This window comes from Danio rerio, chromosome 23 (assembly GCF_049306965.1).
Source record: "Danio rerio strain Tuebingen ecotype United States chromosome 23, GRCz12tu, whole genome shotgun sequence".
Lineage (NCBI taxonomy): Eukaryota > Metazoa > Chordata > Actinopteri > Cypriniformes > Danionidae > Danio > Danio rerio.
In genome coordinates this window covers 4,560,920-4,583,945 of record NC_133198.1, presented here as the reverse complement: position 1 = coordinate 4,583,945, position 23,026 = coordinate 4,560,920, and the positions used below count along the sequence as shown (strand labels likewise).

General features: G+C 38.5%; 2 protein-coding genes across 5 annotated transcripts in view; both read right to left on the bottom strand.

Moving 5' to 3' along the window:
- Positions 1-23,026, bottom strand: part of zgc:113278 — an 852,580-nt gene that overhangs the window by 494,204 nt on the left and 335,350 nt on the right. The gene's annotated exons all lie outside the window — the stretch shown is intronic.
- iqsec1a (IQ motif and Sec7 domain ArfGEF 1a) overlaps positions 1-23,026 on the bottom strand; it is a 127,511-nt gene that overhangs the window by 103,471 nt on the left and 1,014 nt on the right. For all 3 annotated transcript variants that reach the window (NM_001386594.1, NM_001386597.1, NM_001386598.1), the window contains exons 2-3: positions 12,059-12,088; positions 11,234-11,341 (exon numbers count right to left, since the gene is read on the bottom strand). In NM_001386594.1, coding sequence (NP_001373523.1) covers positions 11,234-11,341; positions 12,059-12,088 — 138 coding nt within the window. The remainder of the gene's footprint in view (positions 1-11,233; positions 11,342-12,058; positions 12,089-23,026) is intronic.

The following is a 23,026-nucleotide window of genomic DNA, read 5'->3' as shown; positions in this document are numbered from 1 at the left end:
AAATGAATGAATTAATTCATTAATTCATGATCGAATGAACAAATAATTACATGAATGAATTAATAAATAAATGCCAGATCAAATGAATAACTAAATGAATGAATGAATAAATGAACAAAAGAACGAACAAAGAAACGATGAAGGAATGAACATCCAAATGATTGAATAAATGAGCAAATGATAGATCGAACAAACGAATGATCAAATTAATGAATGAAAAAATGAGCTAATTAATTAATTATCAAATGAATGAACAAAGTAAGGAATGAAGAAGCAAACAAACAACTGATCCAATGAATGAATGAACGATCAAATGAATGAATGAATAAATTCATGAATGAATGAATGAATGGACTGAATGAATGAGTAAATGAACGAACGATCGATTGATTGATCAATTGAACAAATTAATGAATAAACAAATGATCAAATGAATGAATGATCAAATGAATGAATGAATGAATGAACAAGCGTTCAAATGAATGATCGACTGAATGAATAAATAAACAAACAAATAAAAGAATGACCAATTGAATAAATGAATGAATGATAGATGAGGGAATGAGTATATGAATGGATGATTTGATTGATTGATTGATGAATGAATGAATGAATGAATGAATGAATGAATGAATGAATGAATGAATGAATGAATGAATGAATGAATGAATGAATGAAGGTCTGTGCTAAGTCAATCAACATTCATTCATTTTCTTTTTGGCTTAGTCCCTTTATTAATCTGCAAAGTTTTATGAAGCAGATGCCCTTCCAGTTGCAACCCATCTCTGGGAATCACCCAAACACTCTCATTCACACTCATACACTATGGACAATTTAGCCTTTCCAATTCACCTATAGCGCATGTCTTTGTGACTGTGGGGAAATAATGAAAGTAATAAGCACAGTTTAACCACCAGATGGCAGTACAGTAAAAGACAAGACAGCAAACGCTGCTGCAGAAAAATACTGCATCCTCTGGGTCACAGAACATCAGCGCTGGAGCCACATATTTTACTGAGGGTCTTCTGACCAACATGATTCATTTCAGAGAAACACTATGTGACATTGGTTTTGACCAGACATTGTTTTTTGAGAGTTTTTTTTTTATTAGTTTCTAGATAGTCAAAAGTTTACACAAATTTCCTTGGTATTTATTTAGCTTTTAAACTGTATAACTTTGGTCAAATGTTTTGGGTATCCTTCCACAAGCTTCTCACAATAGTTTGAAGGGATTTTGGCCCATTCCTCCTGACAGAATCGGTGTAACTAAGTCAGATTTGTTGGCTGTCTTGCTTGCACAAGCTTTTTTAACTCTGCCCACAAATTTTCTATAGGATTGATATCAGGACTTTGTGATGGCCACTCCAAAACATTCACTCTGTTGTCCTTAAAGCACATTTTAACTAATTAGGCAGTATGCTTAGGGTCCTGGTCCATTTATGCCCAAGTTTTAATTTCCTGGCTGATGTTTTGAGATGTTGCTTCAGTATTTCTACATAATGTTCTTTCTTCATGATGCCATCTATGCTGTGAAGTAAATTTTCTAAATGCCATTTTAAGGTCAAAATTATTAGCCCCTTTAATCTATTTTCTCGATAGTCCACAGAGCAAACCATCGTTATTCACCTTATTCTCCACCGACGAGCGGGCGCTGCCATTTGAATCTTTTTGGCTCGAGACTTTCGGTCTCACACTTCTATTCATTTTTTGAAGTGAAAAACTGCTCGTTACGCTGCTTGATGTTGCAATTTGACATTTTCTTATTATATTATTCTACTTGGTCTGTATAGTCATGCAAACATTTGTTTGTAGAGCAAGTAGTTTGACCGTTTTCTGCCGTTTATTATTCCTAGTCATTTCTCCCATAGGCGACTGAATCGGAAGTTCAAAGACAATCGCGAAAACAGGCGCACTTCCGCATTTTAGAATATGGTCAATACAATGGCTGCGTCCGAAACCGCCTACTACTCAGTAGGTACTGCATTTGAATGTAAACGTACTACTCAGCAGTTATAAAAGTACGTTCTATACAGTATGAATGTGAAAAGTATGAATGGAATTCGGACGTACTACATCCGCCATTTTATCATGCTCACGTGACCTACCTGCGTCAATTGCGTCGCTTTACTCCCATTCATGAATTCGCTCGCGGGGCATCATGGGATAGCGCAGCATGCATGGGATGCGCACTCTAGAATCTCGCCGGAAGTAGTAAGTCATCCGGGTACTTCTCGCATACTGATTTTCGAATTCTATGAATTCGGACATACTACTCGGCTCGCATACTGATTTTAGAGTACTATATAGTATGGAAGTATGCGGTTTCGGACGCAGCCAATAACTTGCCTAATTACCCTAACCTGCCTAGTTAACGTAATTAACCTAGTTAAGCCTTTAAATGTCTCTTTCGCTCCAGTTTTCTTAGTTTCGCTCCAACTCTAATCAAAAACACCTGGGGCCTCATGTATCAACGCTGCGTACGCACAAAAACTTTGCGTACGCCAGGTTTCACGCTCAGAATCGCTCACGTTTGGATTTACTAACAATGAACTGAACGTGGGAATGTGCGCAGCTCCACGGCAGCTTTATGGCAGGCGTACGCACATTTTTTGTGCGTGTCTGTTTTATTTCCATTGGCGACTCCTAGAGGCAGTTGTGTTAAATTGCTCTTTACAAAGTGTCTGAGCCTTGCAATGGCAGCTGTATGAGACGGGTTCATCTAGCAGGTATATAAGGTTTCCATACCATACAGTTGAGCAGCCAAACATTAAAGCACAATTTGCAGCAGTCGCCTGTTTTCCCAATGTAATCTGAGCGATCTACTGCACGCACATTGCTATAAAGACACTATCTGAAGATGAATTTGCATGCGTGAATCAGAAACATTTCCATTCAATAAATGTGCAAATAAAATATGATGCACAAACTTATTGATGATTCCTACTTGTCTTTCTCGTGATAAATAGTTGGCAAAATCTGATATGTAGCGGGGGAAAAAAAGAAGAAAGAGTTCATCAGACGCTGGATTCGAGCCGAGTTCATGCTCGAACGTGTCAAAACATGTTGACATGTGTCTTACGAACACGCCACTGAGACTGTTAAGACTGCTGCAACATTTTACAGATATAAACCAGACTATTTCTTTTTTTAATGCACTCAGTGCAATGTTCAGACCCAACTTTGTTAACCGCATCAGCTAAACTCTCCCACTCTATTTTTTTTCTGTTGTTGTTAATTCCGGAGGAAAAACTTGCAAATAACACCGCTTTTCTCCGGTCTACCTCCGAAAGCAGCACCTCCAATTCACATTCTGTTCAAAGTTTCTCTTTTTGCTTGCTTTTGCCATTGTTTTTTCGTTGGGTTTTGCCAAAGTAGAGTCATTTGCATATTCATACGGGGAGGAGGCAGGGAGGGGTTTTGTGCTCGTGCATGTTGCGCTCAGTTTCACGTTCATTCAGATGTACAAAAGAATATGCGTGAGATTTGGCGTACGCAGTGTTTCATACATCTGAATCTTTTTCTGCGTACGCACATTTACAGCTTTGTGCGTACGCAATGTTTTAGTAAGATTTCCACGCAAGTCTTCGTACATGAGGCCCCTGAACATGCCAATCAGTGTCTTCAAGATCACTAGAAATCTATAAGCAGGTGTATTTAAATTAATTAGAGTTAAAATACACTAAACTGTGCAGGACACCGTCCTCTATTATCAAGTTAGCCTACCCCTGCTGTAAGCTGTATATAAGTGTCTTGAAAAATATCTAGTCAAATATTATTTACTGTCATCATGGCAAAGATCAAATAAATCAGTTATTAGAAATGAGTTATTAAAACTATTATGCTTAAAAATGTGAAAAAAAATCTGCTCTCCGTTAAACACAAATTGGGGAAAAAATAAACAGGAGGGTAATAATTCTGACTTCAACTGTATATATATATATATATATAAGCCATAACAATATATCATATTGTGGAATATATTCAGCATATCAGGCGGGCAGGAGTGTATATTAATTATTACAATGAACTGAAAATAACTGAAAATCAATCTAGAAAAAATCTAATGAAACAGATCAACAGACCTGACAGGCCCTCACACCACAGTATAAGTGTAGTCTGTCCATTTAGCACACAAACACACACACAGAGAACAGACAAACAGAGAGAGAAAGACAGTGTGAAGGACATGCAGCTGTTCTCCTTCTGAACGGTCATTTCTCTGAGGTTACTGTGCAGAGATGATGAGACCTGAGCTCTGCCTCACATCACTTCAACATGTGTCCTTCAGCATCTTCTCATCACAGTCTCGGCAGTGTAGCCAGTCTGTTTAGTGTCCAGTCACATACACAGACCTGTCACGCAGCTTACTGTATGCTGTAGGTGAGTGACCACATCACATGCCATAGCTTGTGTCTTAAAGTGACAGAAGCGTTCAGGGGCGCATGGCTTTCACACACACTCACACTCTAGAAACTGATTCCACAACCATCCCAGAATGACACACTTGAGTCACTTGACATGCCTATTGTGGCGAGGGGGCGTGGCCGAGAGCTGTGGGAACAGAGTGAGGCCGCCGCGTAAGTGGATACACCTGCGCTGCGCACCTGCCTCGAATCCCACGGAAGAAGCTCTGGACTATAAAAGGAGAAACGATGGCAGAGGAAGCCGAGAGAGGACCGGGCCCGGAAATATTTTACTTTTGCTTTTAGTTTGACGGCAGTCTCCGTGAGGAGTTTGTTTTGGTTTAGACGGCAGTCACTGTGAGGAGCTGCCATTCAGGTTATTAATAAATCATTTAAAAACTGCGTCAGTTCTCCGCCTCCTTCTTCCCGGCGGCCAAAGGGCCGTGAACTTTATTACAGTGGTGCCGAAGCCCGGGAGAAGGAGGGACATGTTGTCCAGTTGCCCTCGCCGCTGAGAGGGGGGCGAGTGTTCGGGAGTCAACCCGAGTGGGGGAGAAACCCGTTCATCTGCCCAGAGTGCCGGGGCGGCCTGGGGCTGGCGAGGAAAGGATCTGCCTGCTGCCGTCTCCCAGCATGGGGAGGAGCAGGGGACGCGGGGCTCACCACCGGAGGGGAAAGTGCTGAAGGGAGCCATCCCACAGAACCCGGGGGAGTCGCCGCGATCCGCCATGATGCCAATGCCTGCATCCGTCCACCGAAGCGGGAGCGGAGCAGGAGACCAGAGATGCCGCCAGCCAGCCAGGAAAACCACCGCCGGACACCAGAAGACGGACGGGTGGATAGATTCCTCCACAGGGCTCCCAACACGTCGTCGCATCTCTCAGCTGGTGGACGACCGAGTGGCAGCGTGTCTGGAGAACCGAACCCCAATTTTTTTTTTTCCTCTCTCCCCTTTCTCGGTCTACTCTGTCTTGCCTTCTTTTTTTCCATCTTCTTTTCTCTCAGCCCGTCTCATATAGGTCTCGTGGGTGCTGTGGCGCCTACCCCTCCCCCATAGTATGATGGGAGATGGGGGTCTGTGGCGAGGGGGCGTGGCCGAGAGCCGTGGGAACAGAGTGAGGCCGCCTCGTAAGTGGATACACCTGCGGTGCGCACCTGCCTCGAATCCCACGGAAGGAGCTCTGGACTATAAAAGGAGGAACGATGGCAGAGGAAGCCGAGAGAGGACCGGGCCCGGACATATTTTACTTTTGCTGTCAGTTTGACGGCAGTCTCCGTGAGCAGCTGCCGTCTGTTTGTTTTGGTTTAGACGGCAGTCTCCGTGAGGAGCTGCCGTTCAGGTTAATAATAGAACAGAACAGAAAAACTGAGGCTACAATTCACACAGGCTCACCAAAACTGGACAATAGAAGATTGGAAAAACATCACCTAGTCTGATGAGTCTCGAATTCTGCTGCGACATTCAGATGCAAGGGTCAGAATTTGGTGTCTACAACATGAAAGCATGGATAAATCCTGACTTGTATTAACAGTTCAGGCTGGTGGTGGTGGTGTAATGGTGTGGGGATATTTTCTTGGCACACTTTAGGCCCATTAGTACCAATTGAGCATCGTGTAAACACCACAGCCTACCTGAGGATTGGTGCTGACCATGTCCATCCCTTTATGACCACAGTGTCTCCATCTTCTGATGCCTGCTTCCATCAGGATAATTCACCATGTCATAAAGCATGAATCATGTCAGTCTGGTTCTTGAACATGACAATGAGTTCACTGTACTCAAATGGCCTCCACAGTCACCAGAGCTCAATCCAATAGAGCACCTTTGGTATGCGGTGGAACGGGAAATTGGCATCATGGATGTGCAGCCGACAAATTGCAGCAACTGTATGAAGCTATCATGTCAACATGGAAAAACATCTCTGAGGAATATTTCCAGTACCTTGTTGAATCTCTGCCACGAAGGATTAAGTCAGTTCTGATGTAAAAGGGGTCCAACCCGGTACTAGTAAGATACCTAGTAAGTGCCTAATAAAGTGGCCAGTGAGTGTACAAGCCTATATAAAGATGCCACTTCAGATTCTGTGGTTTTACAGTCAAATCAACATGCTTCATTCTCACATCATACAAACACACACAAGAAAACAAGTGTTTCTAACAAGTTTTAGGAAAAAACTAAAAGAGATGTGATCACATACAACATATATTTGTGGTATCTGTCAAGTAAAAGTGACATTTTATGTGTGTTATTCAAAGTTTACAGCCTCTGCCTGCTGTCTCTCATCAACACGCGTATATTTAAATTTTACTTTCCCTCACACAGACCGCCAAACCTGATAAACAAATAAAAATGTGTCTTCTTTCCTAAAAAAGGAAATACAAACATCAGTTCAAAACAATAAACAATTTAGCATTGTAATTTGAAGAGAGCATCAAACCACAGACACCTTCATCACATACAGCTGCAGTCTTTCTCACTGAGCTCATCATACGGGACATGAAGAAGAGCTTCAGTGGCTTTACAAGAGCTCAGTCTCACATGCCCCTTTCACACATACAGACCTTTCCGGAAAATTACCGGCAATTTTCCAGAAAGCTTGTATGTGTGAACAGGTCCTTTTTGAAAATACCGGTAAATTCGTTCTGGCTATTTTCCGGTAAGAGAAGTTGTAAGATTACCGGCAATTTGCCGGAATGCTGCGCTGTGTGAACGCAGAAGGAAGATTTCCGGAATAAGCGCGTGCACGTCTAGAACGTGCTGACGTGAGACGTCTGCTTTAGTCAATCACAACAGTCAGACGCATTTACGTCCGCGCGGTTTGTGAGAATAAAAGCCTTTGAATATTTTTCCAGACACATTTAGCTGCTAGAAGTTAGTCAGATCACGTTTATATGTTCTTCTTTATGCCAACTGTGTAAATAATCATCGATAAGATGCTTATGATAAGCCGTTGTTTGTTTACCTTCAAGCTTTGCGTGTGCCCATGAACAGCCTGTGAGCGCCTGCACACACACATATTATGAACATCTCGACATGCGAAAGTGATCCTGTGAAAGTTGTTTACAATATTGATCATCAAAAGAGTTTGTAATTTAGTCAAATGTTTGCAAACACAAGCGCAGCCGTTTAAAGCTCATTTGTGGTTAATGATGTCAGAATTTACCGGTATTTTGGAATGGATGTGTGAATGCTCTTTTCCGGAAAAATTCCGTAACGTTCTCGCCTGTGTGAACAGCGCTTTTTTGTATATACCGGTAAAGTCGTTCCGGAAATTTTCCAGATATTTACCGGTATCACTGTGTGAAAGGGGCTTATGTTCGCTATGAAAAAACAAATCAAATTACATTAATGTATTTACTAGCATGAATTTGAATGTATTCACTGACGGTAAAGATGATAAAAGATGAGTCTCTGTTAAAGTATTGATGAGTCTGTAGCCCCTTTGATAAATCACAAGCATATATCTCAAACATAACAATTCAACTTCCTTATGAATAGTTGTATTCTGACGTCCTCACTTTACAGCGAATTAAAGCCCAGTACAAATTTAAAGTCTATCCCTCCAAGTCTATACAAATTTAGCATTTTAATCAGCAGTAGAGCTACACATAGGCCTAATATTATTATTATATTAACCAGTTAAGCTCTGGGGCTATAAGGGGTAATTCCGACCTGAATTTGGCCTTCCGATTTAAAAAGCTTCCCATACCCGCATGCAGAGGTGTAAATACAGAAGTTTGGTATCATTTGAAAGGAAACCCTTTGAAATTTCATAAAATACAGCTGAAATTAAAAACAATTGTTGTATATATTGTCTGTGTTACAATAAACATGCAAAAAAGGCGCTTTATTTTTTATAAACTGAAGTTTATAAATCATAAACAAAGGCACTGTGACTTATCACTTACTACACAGAAGGGATAATTGCAATTCCACAAAAAAGAAACCAAACAATCATATAATTAGAATAATCATTTCTGTTATAATATCCGCTTGCTCAATCTGATGTCGCACAGTTTCCAGGTCCAGGCCCTCTATCAGACTATATGGGAGGCTTAATAAATGGTAATAATATATGCTCACAGTCTTGTTTAATAATTTTGGACTCCGCGTCCAGTGGATGTAGTGTTTTTTGGTTTAGGGGGTTTACCAAATGTAAAGCCTGCGATATGGCTGTATATCGGAACTGGTGGGGGCACATCACACGCCTCCCACCAATGCCAAAATACAGCCATATCGCACTGCTACAAGTGTGATATTGCTCATATACATATATGAGGAATACAGTAGTGTTACATAAAAAAACTAAAATGACAAAAATATATAAAAAAAAAGCAATCATAAAATATCATATATTATAATTTTTTCTACTTTAACTGGCATCAATGTTTTCACCAGCATTAGTTCTAATCATAATTAGCAAAAAATCTGATTTGAAGTTTTTCTTAAAATACTGGTTTGTTTACAGGATGTAATTCAACATGCAATGGATGCAATGTTATAATCATAGACTGTAAAATATATGGACGTAGTGTCCGTGACGTCACGCATAGGTTTCTAAAGAACGCAAAAGAAGCCACAAGTAAATATTTTGGAAACAGCACGGATACATAAGTCCTCCTTTCCTCTTGCTGTATTTGTGTTATGTATATGTTTAATCTTATTTTTATTTTTTTTTTCTCTTTTTTGTTTATCTTTTTATTTAATTTTTAATGTTTATATTATTTATCCTGATCTGTTATTGTCATTGTGTTCCTTTGTGTAAATTGAATTTTGTATGTTTGTTGTTGAAGTCAATAAAATTTTTTTTTTTAAAGTAAAAGAAAAAAAAGAAGAAGAAAAAAAAGAAGCCACAAGTAGGCGCGGCCAACCGTCGTCATTTTGTTCGCGCGTCATCACAGCCACGGCGGGATACCAAACAAGGGTAAAGAGGCGGAGAGTGGGCGGAGCTACAGACACCTGCTGGCATTTTGCTTGGACCTGGTTCAGACACACTTTACTTTGGGAGAACGCTTAATACTTCATCACCTGTGACTCGTTTGTATTCTGACCACTCGTGCTTGGTTGTACACTATATCAATAAAGTGTTTAGACTTTTAAAAACACTGCTGTAATACATTGAGCCACTAAACATTGTTCTTATGACGTTTTTCAACAGGAGGAAAACGCGAATTACTTCCAAACACTTCAGATATAGTCTGTGTTAGTTAATGTAAGACTATTGATGAAATCCAGCATAACACTGTATGACAACGCTTCAGATGACTGTTCTAGAGCCTACAGCTAATCAATCTGACAGATTCTGGAGTGCATTACAGCTCTAAATATAAATATTAACCATAAATGATCTTAAATAAAACAAATACATGTATAGAGATGGTAGATAAGTATATAACTTTACTCACATGGGAAACGGAGGCCACGTGAATGGTTTGCGAGCACAATTAAGTGCACTCAGCATGCCATGCCATCTAATAATTGTAGGAAACAAGTCCAAAAGGCAACTGACTGTGTAAAGCCACATAAAACAACACAGAAATATGATAAATATGCCGAGTTCAGTGGCTAATCTGCGGAATTCAGCTGAGGTGACGTGACGGCGACCAACAAGACCTAGCTGTCACTCAAGTGACCACGCCCTTAATTATGCAAACTTAATATAACTTAATATAAAGGAAACGGATGAGTTATAAAAAAATTCACCCCCCTCACAGTTGTCATGAAGGGTAATATTAGCTGTATGAACCAAAATCTTTTTTTGTACCAGACTGTAAACACCTTTTTTTCTGCTGTAAAGTTGGCCATTCTAACAGTGGGCTCAATTGAAATTTTATTTCTATTTTGGAGCCAGGAGCGGCCAGGACTAGCGGAATTTTGGATGAATTGCAGTTTTAGTTACTTCCGTATTGGCTTCCTGAGGGAGAGCGGGAGGTTGCCGCTTGGTTATAATGCGTTTAATGGTTATCATAATCTTTGAAAGATTTAATTATTTAGATTTTTTTTTACTCAGGAACATGTATATGTATTTACGCATGTATTATATAATTTTTGCATCAAATGACAAAAAACGAATTACCGCTTACGCAAGGTGTTTGTAATGCAGTGTCTATGGGGTGAAACAGTAAATTTGACAAAGGGAAAAAATAGTGTGAGACTAATGACAAAGACTCTTTCACATTAGTCTCACACTATTTTTTCCCTTTTCTGAAAGTCTTGGTAACACAATGGAGGCATTTTCTTTTATTTGTTTCAGCAAATAGGATTGTAAAAAATGATTTGATTGTACTCTTCTATTAACTGCACTTTAAGTTTACACAACTAAGAGGACTTTTGCTGCTGAGAAACCCGCAAATGTGAAAAGGGTCTATAGGTGCTCTCTGTCAGTGGCTGCAATACAGCTCTAGAGCGCCCTCTGTTATGAGATGTCTTGAAAGCCATAATATATCTCCAGCGTCATGTGTTTCTAGGTTTGGCTGTGAGAACACGTAACTAATATTTAGCAGACAAAAAATAAATCTGCAATTTCCTGAGCTAAAAACAAATACAAAGTGTTCGGAGGCTTCTGAACTTCTTCATCAAAATCAAGCTCACTTTTATCTCTGCACAAAAACAAATAACAATTGAAGCTGTGCAATCACGGAATAAAAATGTGAAGATATGAAACAAAATCAAGGCTCAAAAACCTTCTTCTAAGCTTTTACTTGACTCTTTAACTGCAATTTTTTTTCATTTAGATGAGTAGAGGCCTGAACCTAGAACCTGTAGTCCACACATATTGAATTAACAAGCGGACACAACCATGTGATCTGATCTAAGGAGCTCACTGTACCCTAAAGACGCAGACTTCCATTGCCGGCACGGCACAGTTCTCCTGCAGACGGCTGATCTCAGGCTGTTGGGACTGTCTGTCATTTCCACAGGAAGTGAGGCATGTCTTCTGCACAAACACAGCACAAATACTATGGTTGCAGCTTTTCAACATTTTCTGTGTTTGAAACAAGCTTTGAAACAAGTAAAGGGAGAGTAAATGATGACAGAACTTCCATTTTTGGGTGAACTGTCCCTTTAAAATTTGCATTAAAGTACTCTGACTATCATTTACAGGAACTTTTGTACTAGCACTGTTATACTATTCCATTTGTACAGTACTGTCGAGTGTATACATATCAAACTTTAATTCAATTTCATTTGGATAGCTACAACATCTTACAGAAAATCCATATTAGGAATAAGAAATGAACTCTCTAATGATAAAAAGTAATTAATTATATTTGTTTATAATCACACTTGATTAAAACAGTCTGCAGAAACACCTTGATTGACATTCTGCCTTTGAACATGTCATCAAAGGGTAAAGCCCCGCCCATTAGTAACAATCTCTCCCTCATTAGCATAAACAGCCCTAAGTGAGAAGCAAACAGGATGTGTCACCTACTGTGAAGGACATTAAAAAGATGGTTCACCCCAAAAAAAACTACATTTACTCCCTATATACTCTCCCTCAAATGGCTATAAACTTTCATGAGTTTCTGTATTCTGTTAAACACAAAAGAAGGGAGAGTAAATAATGCCTTTTTCTATTTTGGGTGAATTATCTCTTTAAGGAATATAATAGTTTAAATATTCAGAGAATATTCAGTGCAGCAAAACATACCTGACAATTCTTGAACCGCCATATTCTGATCTGGAAAACACAAAGAGAGAAAAACGTCAAAACCATATATAGGGCTCTAGCATACAGCCGGCGTAATACGGCACAAGACGTGTTTGGCACTATTTTCAGACTAGCCCAATCCTAATTTTCACGTTTTGTACCACTTTGTTTAAATAGCAAATCCATTTGCGCCACTTTGTGGACTTATGGGTATGCTGGTCTAAAATAGAGGTGTGTTAAGGCGCATTGTTAGCAGCCAGTGTTACAAGTAGTGACGCTATAAGCTTAACTACATTTCTCGGTAGCTTGGCGGTAGCGTCGCTACTTTCTAAATCAAATAGCTTTTCAGTAGCGAAGCTATTATATTAGTCAAGTAGCGCAGTAGCGTCCACACAAGCTACATTTACCGATCACTGATCAATAAGTGACAGCACCGACATTCACGGAGCTGTGAGGCCGGTGTGTAGCCGGTGATAGTAAATCCATATGATGGCTGGAATGAGGAATTCTTCTTCTTCCTGTTTTACGGTGTTCAGCAACAAACTTTTTGGTGCGTTACTGCCACCTCTGGTTGGTGATGTCCCCAATTGAAACTTGCTTGATGTGAAGATGACTGAGGGAGAGGAGTTATTTCGATTACGCACTGCTTAATACACACAAGATGTAGAGCAATGCACAAATATCTTTACATATGAAAAAAAATTAAATATTAAGGATATATATAGGATATAATAAGAGTATATAAAGGATATAAATATAAAGGATTAAAATATTACAAAACATTATTTTCTAGCCTACATAAATATAAAAACCACTGCCTTTCATGCCTTCTTCATCTCGGGAGGCTTTTTCAGTTCATTCATGACAATTTGCTTTTGTATAATGTTATTATTATTAGCAGTATTATTTATTATATCCATATTTATATTGGTTTTATTAAAAACAAGCTTAGATTTGCCCACCTGTCAGGTTTTAGACCATATGGGGCACAGCATGTGTTTTAGGATATAACTAGGTTTTTGAGCACACTTCGTTATTATTATTCATTTATTCGTTTGCTGGAAATTAGAACTGAATTTAGAAACAGTTTTGAAACAAATAATGTTTCAATATGAAATTACTTATTTATAGACTAATTGATGTCTGTGCAATGAAAGTAGATCGATTATCTCTCATTCTCGCGCGGTAGATTCTCTGTTTAACTGTTTTCTTGCAAGTGAAGTGTTCAGTTTTTCCACTCACACTTACTTTACGTCAAGTAAATAGTAAATGCGCTTACGGCGTGACGCAACTGGCTCCTAAAGGGAATGGGAGATGAGACTCTGATTGGTTTATTCTCAAAACACACCTATACATCATTAAGAAATAAACTCAACCCTTTTAGACCGTGCGCCACGGCGCAAAGCGAATTTTCCCATCCTTATATTAGTAAAAATTCATTCTGACACGCCCTGAAAGTGTTTGCGCCCTGCGTTTTGCGCATGGACCGTCAAAATAGAGCCCAATGTCTCTCTTTACATTGAACTTTGAGCGTCTTACATTCAGAGATGTTGTTTGTGTTCACACAGCCACATTACATACGAACTAAAGTTTAAAATATGATATCGTAGTGGACCACCACTTTAATGCTTTTGCGCCTTGCGCTTTAGACTTTGCGCCTAGATCGTTAAAATGGAGCCCATAGAGTCAATGTTCATAGTTAACGGTCATTATTATAATGCACACTATTACAGTTTAAAATAACAAAACAAACTGATTTTAGTAGCTGAAAAAATGCCCTCCTGCATCTGTGTGTGTTCTTAAATGTTACTACTGTAATGGTCAAACAGTCAAGCATCAACTACAGTACACGCAGAAACGAGAATACAGTTATACCCTGTGGCACCTGCATTTACAGATACAAGCTTTAATCTTCACGGGACGCTGACTTCTTGCACTGCACACAAAAGTGTTTTGAACTGCTCTCAGGACTGTAACATCAGAACAGGAGTCGGCTCTCAGCGATCCCGATCTGCTTGAGGAACCACTACAGTAAATGCCAGGCCACTCCACCAGAAAAAGACGCAGCGAGGCAATAAACGCATGCTCAGATTTACTGCAGGCTCCTGTGTTAGACGGCTCTCCTGATGGGAATGAAGAACAGTGTCTGACCCACACAGAGGCTTCATGAGCGTGAAGCAAATAAGCAGATCAAATTGCATAGTTCAAATCATTTCTAGTAAAAACAACACATTTAAGGCCCTGGTATACTTTGATGAAATTTTACAATGACAAGAAATGATGTCATTTTGGCTCCTATGTACCTCTGAGCTACAACTGGTTGACATACAATTGATTTGATGTGATCTCATATCCATGGAGGTCAAACAGGGGACTGACATCAACTAGTGAGTGGAGTAGCAGAGCTGGTACAGATGTATCCGCAACTGTACGATCGCCCGCCGTGAGTTAGTGTTACATAGTAGTTCAAACACAGTTACATACTAAGAACAGAACTATTACTTATTTGGTCAAAATTCTATACACAGCAGATCTCACAACTGGACCTGCAATTAGAGGGATACAAAGTTAGCTCTAGCTTTACTGTAAATGTTCTGGGTGTTATATTAGACAGCAACTGAACTTTTGAAAATCATATTTCCCACTTCCAAAAATACTGACTTCTTTCATCTTAGAAGTTCTACAATATCCCAGCCAGCAAAATATATGTAGCTCAAATCTGTCCCACACCAGACACTTACATCCGGCCCACATACCTTATGGAATGATGGCACTTGGGCGGTCCGCTCCTGTTTGTCAGATCTGGGCCACAATTAAGCCAAAGCAATATCTCATATCAGCCAGAATTCAACCAAATGAACCAGAACTGACCCTATTCTGGGTCACAGTTTGCTTTTATTCTGGCCCAGATCCGGCCCACACCAGACACTTACATCTGGACCACATACTGAACGGAATGATGGCTCTAGGGTGGTCTGCCCCTGTTTGTCAAATCTGGGCCACAAATAAGCCAAAGCAATACCACATATCAGCCAGAATTCATCCAAATGAACCAAAACTGACCCGATTCTGGGTCACAGTTTGCTTTTATTCTGGCCCAGATCCGGCCCACACCAGACACTTACATCCGGACCACATGCTGAATGGAATGATGGCTCTAGGGTGGTCTGCCGCTGTTTGTCAAATCTGGGTTACAAATAAGCCAAAGCAATACCACGTATTAGCCAGAATTCAACCAAATGAACCAGAACTGACCCTATTGTGGGCCAGGGTTTGCTTATATTCTGGCCCAGATCTGGCCTACACTTTACACTTGCTGGGTGTGGCAAAGTACAAAAATCCCAGCATGCATTGCAGTATGAATTCATTCGATAGCTTAGTGATGCTCCAGTTTTCATTATTTGCTGTATTTGATTCTGCTGTTTATGTCGACGTTGTTGATTTTGTCACTTTTGGTTTCCTGTTTGTGACGTTTGTGAGTTTTGCTCATTTTATTAATTGTCACCGTTGTTGAGGTTCATACGCTGATTATTGATGTCTCTGTGAGCAGAAATTGAACCATAGAATTTTTGTAACTTATAAACCTTCATAATTATGTATCATGTGCAAGCATGTTATTGTGTTACTTCTAATAATGGATTAAACATTGGTTAACAGGTTATGCCTCACTTAAATTTATTTATTTATTTATTTATTTTACTTGGCCTGTTTGCTGTAATGAATAAACTTTTCAAGCAAAGTTCTTAAAAGTTACAGCAGCCCAAAATGAATATTTATATTAAGAGGTTCAGGGCTATGAGCCCAACTAAAGGTAACACTTTTCTCCATTACGGTGACTTTAGTCTATGTGGTCCACATATGTTTTAAGATAACTGGGCCACATTTTAAATTTCTTTTCTGGGCAACTATAGGCTAACAACTGCACTAGCCAGAGTTTACTGCGTCGAATATTTGCCAAAAGTGGCCTACAAATATTTTAAAATAACTGTGCCACATTTGCTATATCTTCTCTGGACCGCTTTAGGCTCACAGCCACATTAGCCAGAGCTTACTGTGCCAAATAATTGCCAAAAGTGGCCCACATTTGTTTTAGGATAACTGGGCCACATTTGCCTTATCTTCTCTGGGCCACTATAGGCTCAAATACACATTAGCCAGAGCTTACTGTGAAGAATATTTGCCAAAAGTGGCCCACATATGTTTTAAAATAACTGGGCCACATTTGCCATATTTTCTCTGGGCCACATTGGGCTCACAGTCACAATAGCCAGAACTTACTGTGCCAAATATTTGCCAAAAATGGCCCACATTTGTCTTAAGATATTGGGCCACATTTGCACCTACATGTGTGAGCCACTTTAGGTTTAGACCCAGATTACCCTTAAATGACTATGCCACATTTTTTGTCAACTGTGGCCCACATTTTTCCTCCATCATTTGGGCCAAATTTATCATTTTCCACATGGGCCACATTGGGCTCACATTCAGATTACATTTTGCCATAAGTGCCAAATCTTTGTCTTAAATGGCCCATATATGAATTTAAATATTTGCCCCCCCTTTGCCATTGTACAGGTGGGCCACTTCAGGCTCACATTCATTTTGTCTGGGCCGAAAAAAGACCACCAGTGCTGCATAACTGCCTAAAGTGGCCCACATTCGTATGCCATCTGGGACACTATCACAAGGCAAGTCATAACCTTCTGATTTAGTGGCTAATTTGATCACATTCATACTATTTAGTATAATTTGCTCATCCCCTAATGACCACTGGGTTTAGGGGTGAAGTTGGGGGCCACGCATCCTTTTTAAAATCATACATTTTCAAATGACCGAACTTTTACAAATTCGAAAGAATTAGCCGCTAAACTGACAAAACGTAAAATAGTGACGTGAGATCAGGCTGTATGCACATTTACACTCTTCAACAAAACCACACAGCAGGAATCCCCTGTACAGATTCTGTCCTGCAGCTTCTTGCAATGTCCTCCGCACAGTTCCACTGATTCAGCGTTTGAATAAAGGCTTGGCCAGCTGGGAATGATCTCTGCATTTTAATCATTTCAGCACATGGCTCTTTATAGAGGAGCATTCCTCTGCCAATATTGCTAACTTCATTAGCATCAATGATGCGTGCATTAGTAAGCGTAAACAAACCTTTGGCCCTCAAAAGAGTCGAGCATAGATGCACTTAAACATAGCTGAAGGAAGGAAGAACTGATGATGGGCCATTCAATTATTCAAAAAAACAGCTCTAAATGTGCCTTTCCCTTTAAATATATGCACACCTTAAAGAGACAGTTCACCCCAAACTCAAAGTACTATCATTTACCCACCCATTACCAAGCATTTATAAGTGTCTTTCTTCTGTTGAACACTAAAGAAGATATTTTGAAGAATGCTGGAAACCGGTAATGATTGTCTTCTATAGTATTTGATCACAGGTTTTCAGCTTTTTTTCAAAATATCTTCTCCATTTGAGGGAGAGTAATTAGTGATTACATTTTTGGGTGAATTCATTCATTCATTCATTTTCTCGTCAGCTTGGTCCGTTTATTAATCCGGGGTCGCCACAGCGGAATGAACCACCAACTTATCCAGCAAGTATGTTTTTTTTACGCAGCCGATGCCCTTCCAGCGGCAACCCATCTCTGGGAAACATCCATACACACACTCATACACTATGGACAATTTAGCCTACCCAATTCACCTGCACCGCATGTCTTTGGGAAACCAGAGCACCCAGAGGAAACCCACGCAAAGACAGGGAGAACATGCAAACTCCACACAGAAACGCCAACTGAGCCGAGATTCGAACCAGCGACCCAGCGACCTTCTTGCTGTGAGGCGACAGCACTACCTACTACGCCACTGCCTAGCCCTTTTGGGTGAACTATCCCTTTAAAATGTTCCTCAGCCAATTAGAATCAAGCATTCGTGATTACATTTTTTTTAATTACATTTTACTATTTATTCTCTGCTTAAGGTCAACATAAAGATCAGTAAGCCGTTTTTTAAAAACAACCCATTCTGGTTCTTTAGCATTAGTGTGTGATCAAGATCCAGACAAGGGATGTTATATATGGCAAAAAGGTTCCAATAAATGAACTGCTGGAATTGATATTAATGATTATTGTGATGTTGTTCTATATCATCCATAATTAATTTCTTAAATGCATCTCTAAACAACAACGACATTATTTCCAACTAACATTATTAAACATTTACAGTACTGTACATCACTCCTGTAGAATAGTTCTCCATAATTAAATTACTATAACTATAACACTGTTCCTTAAAGACATCAAGTCAATGGTTACCAATAGACAAAGTCAACGGTTACCAATTTCCAACATTTTTCAAAATATCTTCTTTTGTGTTCATCAGAAAAAAGCTTCGAAACCTTTCAGGGAGAGTAAATACTGAGTAAATGTTCAATTTTGGACGAACTGTCCACTTAAATGTTGACAAAACTCTTAAAAAGATATGTTCACCTGTGCACTGCAAATCCTCTTAACATCAGCTCATCATTACCCGAATTACAGTGCATCCAGAAAGTATTCATAGCGCTACACTTTTTTATGTTACAGCCTTATTCCAAAATGGATAGAATTGATGTATTTCCGCAAAATTCTTCACACAATACCCCATAAAGACAATGGGAAAAACCTGAAAAACCACATGTACATCAGTATTCACAGACTTTGCCGTGAAGCTCTAAGTTGAGCTCAGGTACATTCTGTTTCCTCTGATCATTCTTGAGATGTTTCAGCAGCTTCATTGGAGTTCATCTGTGGTCAATTCAGCTGATTGGATATGATTTGAAAAGGCATACACCTGTCTATATAAGGTCCCAGGGTTGACAGTGCATGCCAAAGCACAAACCAAGCATGAAGACAAAGGAATTGTCTGTACACCTCTGAGACAGGATTGTTTCTAGGCACAAGGCTGGGGAAGATTACCGAAACATTTCTGCTGCTCTGAAAGTTCCAATGAGCTCAGCGGCCTCCATCATCCGTAAGTGGAACCACCAGGACTCTTCCTAGAGCTGGCCGGCACCCGGAGGAAACCCAAGCCAACACGGGGAGAACATGCAAACTCCCAATACAATCTCACAGCGATTCATAACTTTTTGATTTAGTGGCTAATTCGTATGAATTCGTATGATCCAATTCGTACAATGTAGTACGACTTGCTCATCCCCCAATGACGGTTGGGTTTAGGGGTGGGGTTAGGTGCCACGCCTCCTTTTTAAAATCGTACAATTTCGTACGACTGAACTCATACGAATTCGTACGAATTAGCCACTAAACTGGCAAAACGTAAAATATTTACGTTTTCTCGTGAGATCTGGGGTCCGTTCTTCGTACGTGGATTACTCAGTTAGCTCGATTTGGATATTGACGATTTGACATGATCCAGGATCGTTTCGTTCTTCAAAGCTGATCCGAGAGTTGTTGTCATAGCAACAGTTCTGCTAGCTTAAACCTGATCGGGAGCAGGTTCAATTCATATAAACAGGATTAGATTGGGTCAGTTCAAGCAAAGATAATAGAGAAGGTATGTACCGAATTCTGATATTTTCTTACAATAGTAGTTATATACACTTGTGAAAATAGTAACTATTTTAAATATATATATAAAGTTATAGTTATTAATAAAATAAATAAAGTTATACATATTAATAAAACGTATGCAATCTGCACCCTCGAAATGAAAGTACAAAGACTGCCACCTGCTGGTGCAAAGAGAAAACTTATGAACTTTTTAGATCGCCTTAGTACAAATTGTGTATAATAGAAATGCACAATGTGTGACTTTTAAAAAAAAATAAATTATACATTAATGCAGTCATAAACATGTTTTGACAGTTAATATGCCAGTGATTATGCTTAACAAAAGTTGCAGACGCCTTTACCAATATCAAAATGCTTTTGAAAACATCCAGTTATTCCATACAGCGATTAAAAAAACGGCTATTATAATAAAGAAAATCTTTTCTAAATGTGGAACTAAATACACTGATATGCATTGAAATACATGATGAATACTCTTGACACATGAAAGTGTAAAGCCTGCAGCTCACAACAAATGTGGAAGGTTATTGCGTGTCATATTTAACAAGCCGTTTACTGCTAATTTGATGTAATTTTGCTCACATGGATAATTGAATATTAATCAGATGATGTCATTACGCAGCTGTGCCGTCAGCCAATCGTTGCATTGCTGATCATGATTTCGAGGATCGATAGATCTGTCCTTCACAACACACGCAGCGATCTCAGATCAGTTTATCCAGACATTCTAATCTGATTCGCGAACTTGTTTGAAGAACCAAATTAGCGAGAGATCAGTAATCAAGATTAAAAGATCCAGGATCTGCCAAATAATCTTAGATCATTTAAGCGAGATATGAAGAACGAACCCCAGGCTGAAACTCCACACAGAAATGCCAACTGATCCAGTCAGGGCTCGAACCAGCAACCTTCTTGCTGTGAGGCAACAGCGCTACCCGCTGTGCCACCGTAATATACATTATTACATTGCTATTATTATGATAACTCTCTCAAATGAACAACATGCAGATGTCTCAGCTGCTAAAGGACACGTTTATATGTAAACACAGAGAACAGCACAGGGCTGAATACAGAGCCTTGTGGGACAGCAGAGGATATGCTGGTATCTTTTCAGCCAAACATCGGTCAGATAAGTTACACAGAGAGCAGTCCTGGTCATTTCAGAGCACTGTATTTCTGAATGTCAAGCTGTGAATACATTTTATTCTCATATTTGTTTCTGGAATGAACAACCAGTGTTTTTCCCAACACATGGCTTACTTGACACGCTTTCCCCTACTGCTCAAACAACAGATCCAGTAGTGCAATGAGACAGTAAGTAGGCTATAGTCGTTCATGCAAGTGATTGCACTTTTATTAATGCATGAAACAGACTGGGCTAGATAATCAAGCAGGAAGGCTAATATGCGATACTGTGATTTGCTGTGTGTAACGCTGCTCCTCTCACCTGACATGTTTTATGTTTTGCAGCAGAGGTGTGAAATGAGCACATTCACCAACATCTGCAGTGCTGCCATGAACATGCTTCAGTGATCTCTTCAGTTCGAGATTCCAATTTGATTAATCTCACAACCCAATTAAGAATAAACAACGGCTGAGCTTATTTTAGGAGTTCAAATCCCTCCGTCTTAATCTACACGTAGATCCCCTAGCGCTGTTTTCTGGCCATATTATACATTCATTCATTTTCTATTAGGCTTAGTCCCTTTATTAATCTGGGGTCGCCAAAGCGGAATGAACCGCCAACTTATCCAGCACATGTTTTACACAGCGGATGCCCTTCCAGCCGCAACCCATCACTGGGAAACATCCATAGACTCTTGCATTCACATATATACACTACGGCCAATTTAGCCTACTTAATTCACCTGTACTGCATGTCTTTGGACTTGTGGGGGAAACCGGAGCACCCAGAGGAAACCCACACGAACACGGGGAGAACATGCAAACTCCACAAAGAAATGCCAACTAACCCAGCCGAGACTCAAACCAGCGACCTTCTTGCTGTGAGGCGATAGTGCTACCCACTGTGCCACCGTGATGCCCTAAAAATTAAAATTATTATTTATTATTATTATTTGAGTTCAAATCCCTCAGTCTTAATCTAATTGTACATCACATATTATACATATTAAATATGGTAGAATTTGTTTATATATTTAATAATAAATTTTTTTTTTTTTCAAATCTCTAAGTCTTAATGTACTTTAAATCACCAATCTAGGGGACATCACTTAGTTTCCCGGCTGTTTTCAGGTCATATTATACACAATGACAGAATTTATTTATTTATTTATTATTTTTATTTTTCATTCAGACCCCTCAGTCTTAATCTACATGTACATTACCTTATTTTCAGTTTTTTTTTTTTCTGGCCATATTATACATATTAAATATGGTAGAATTTATTCATATATGTTATATTAATTATATATATATATATATATATATATATATATATATATATATATATATATATATATATATATATATATATTTTTTTTTTTTATTTTTTTTTTTTTATCTTAATGTACTTTAAATCACCTATCTAAGGGAAATCACTTATTTTCCCGGCTAATTTATGGTCATATTATACACAATGACAGAATTTATTATTTATTTATTATTATTATTTTATTTTATATTTTTATTTATTTTAATTCAGACCCCTCAGTCTTAATCTACATGTACATTACCTTATTTTCAGTTTTTTTTTCTGGCCATATTATACATATTAAATATGGTAGAATTTATTCATATATGTTATATTAATTATATATATATATATATATATATATATATATATATATATATATATATATTTTTTTTTTTTTTTTTTTTTTTTTTTATCTTAATGTACTTTAAATCACCTATCTAAGGGAAATCACTTATTTTCCCGGCTAATTTATGGTCATATTATACACAATGACAGAATTTATTATTTATTTATTATTATTATTTTATTTTATATTTTTATTTATTTTAATTCAGACCCCTCAGTCTTAATCTACATGTACATTACCTTATTTTCAGTTTTTTTTTCTGGCCATATTATACATATTAAATATGGTAGAATTTATTCATATATGTTATATTAATTATATATATATATATATATATATATATATATATATATATATATATATATATATATATATATATATATATATATATTTTTTTTTTTTTTTTTTTTTTTTATCTTAATGTACTTTAAATCACCTATCTAAGGGAAATCACTTATTTTCCCGGCTAATTTATGGTCATATTATACACAATGACAGAATTTATTTTTTATTTATTATTATTATTTTATTTTATATTTTTATTTATTTTAATTCAGACCCCTCAGTCTTAATCTACATGTAAAGCTCTAGGTTTCCCAGATGTTTTC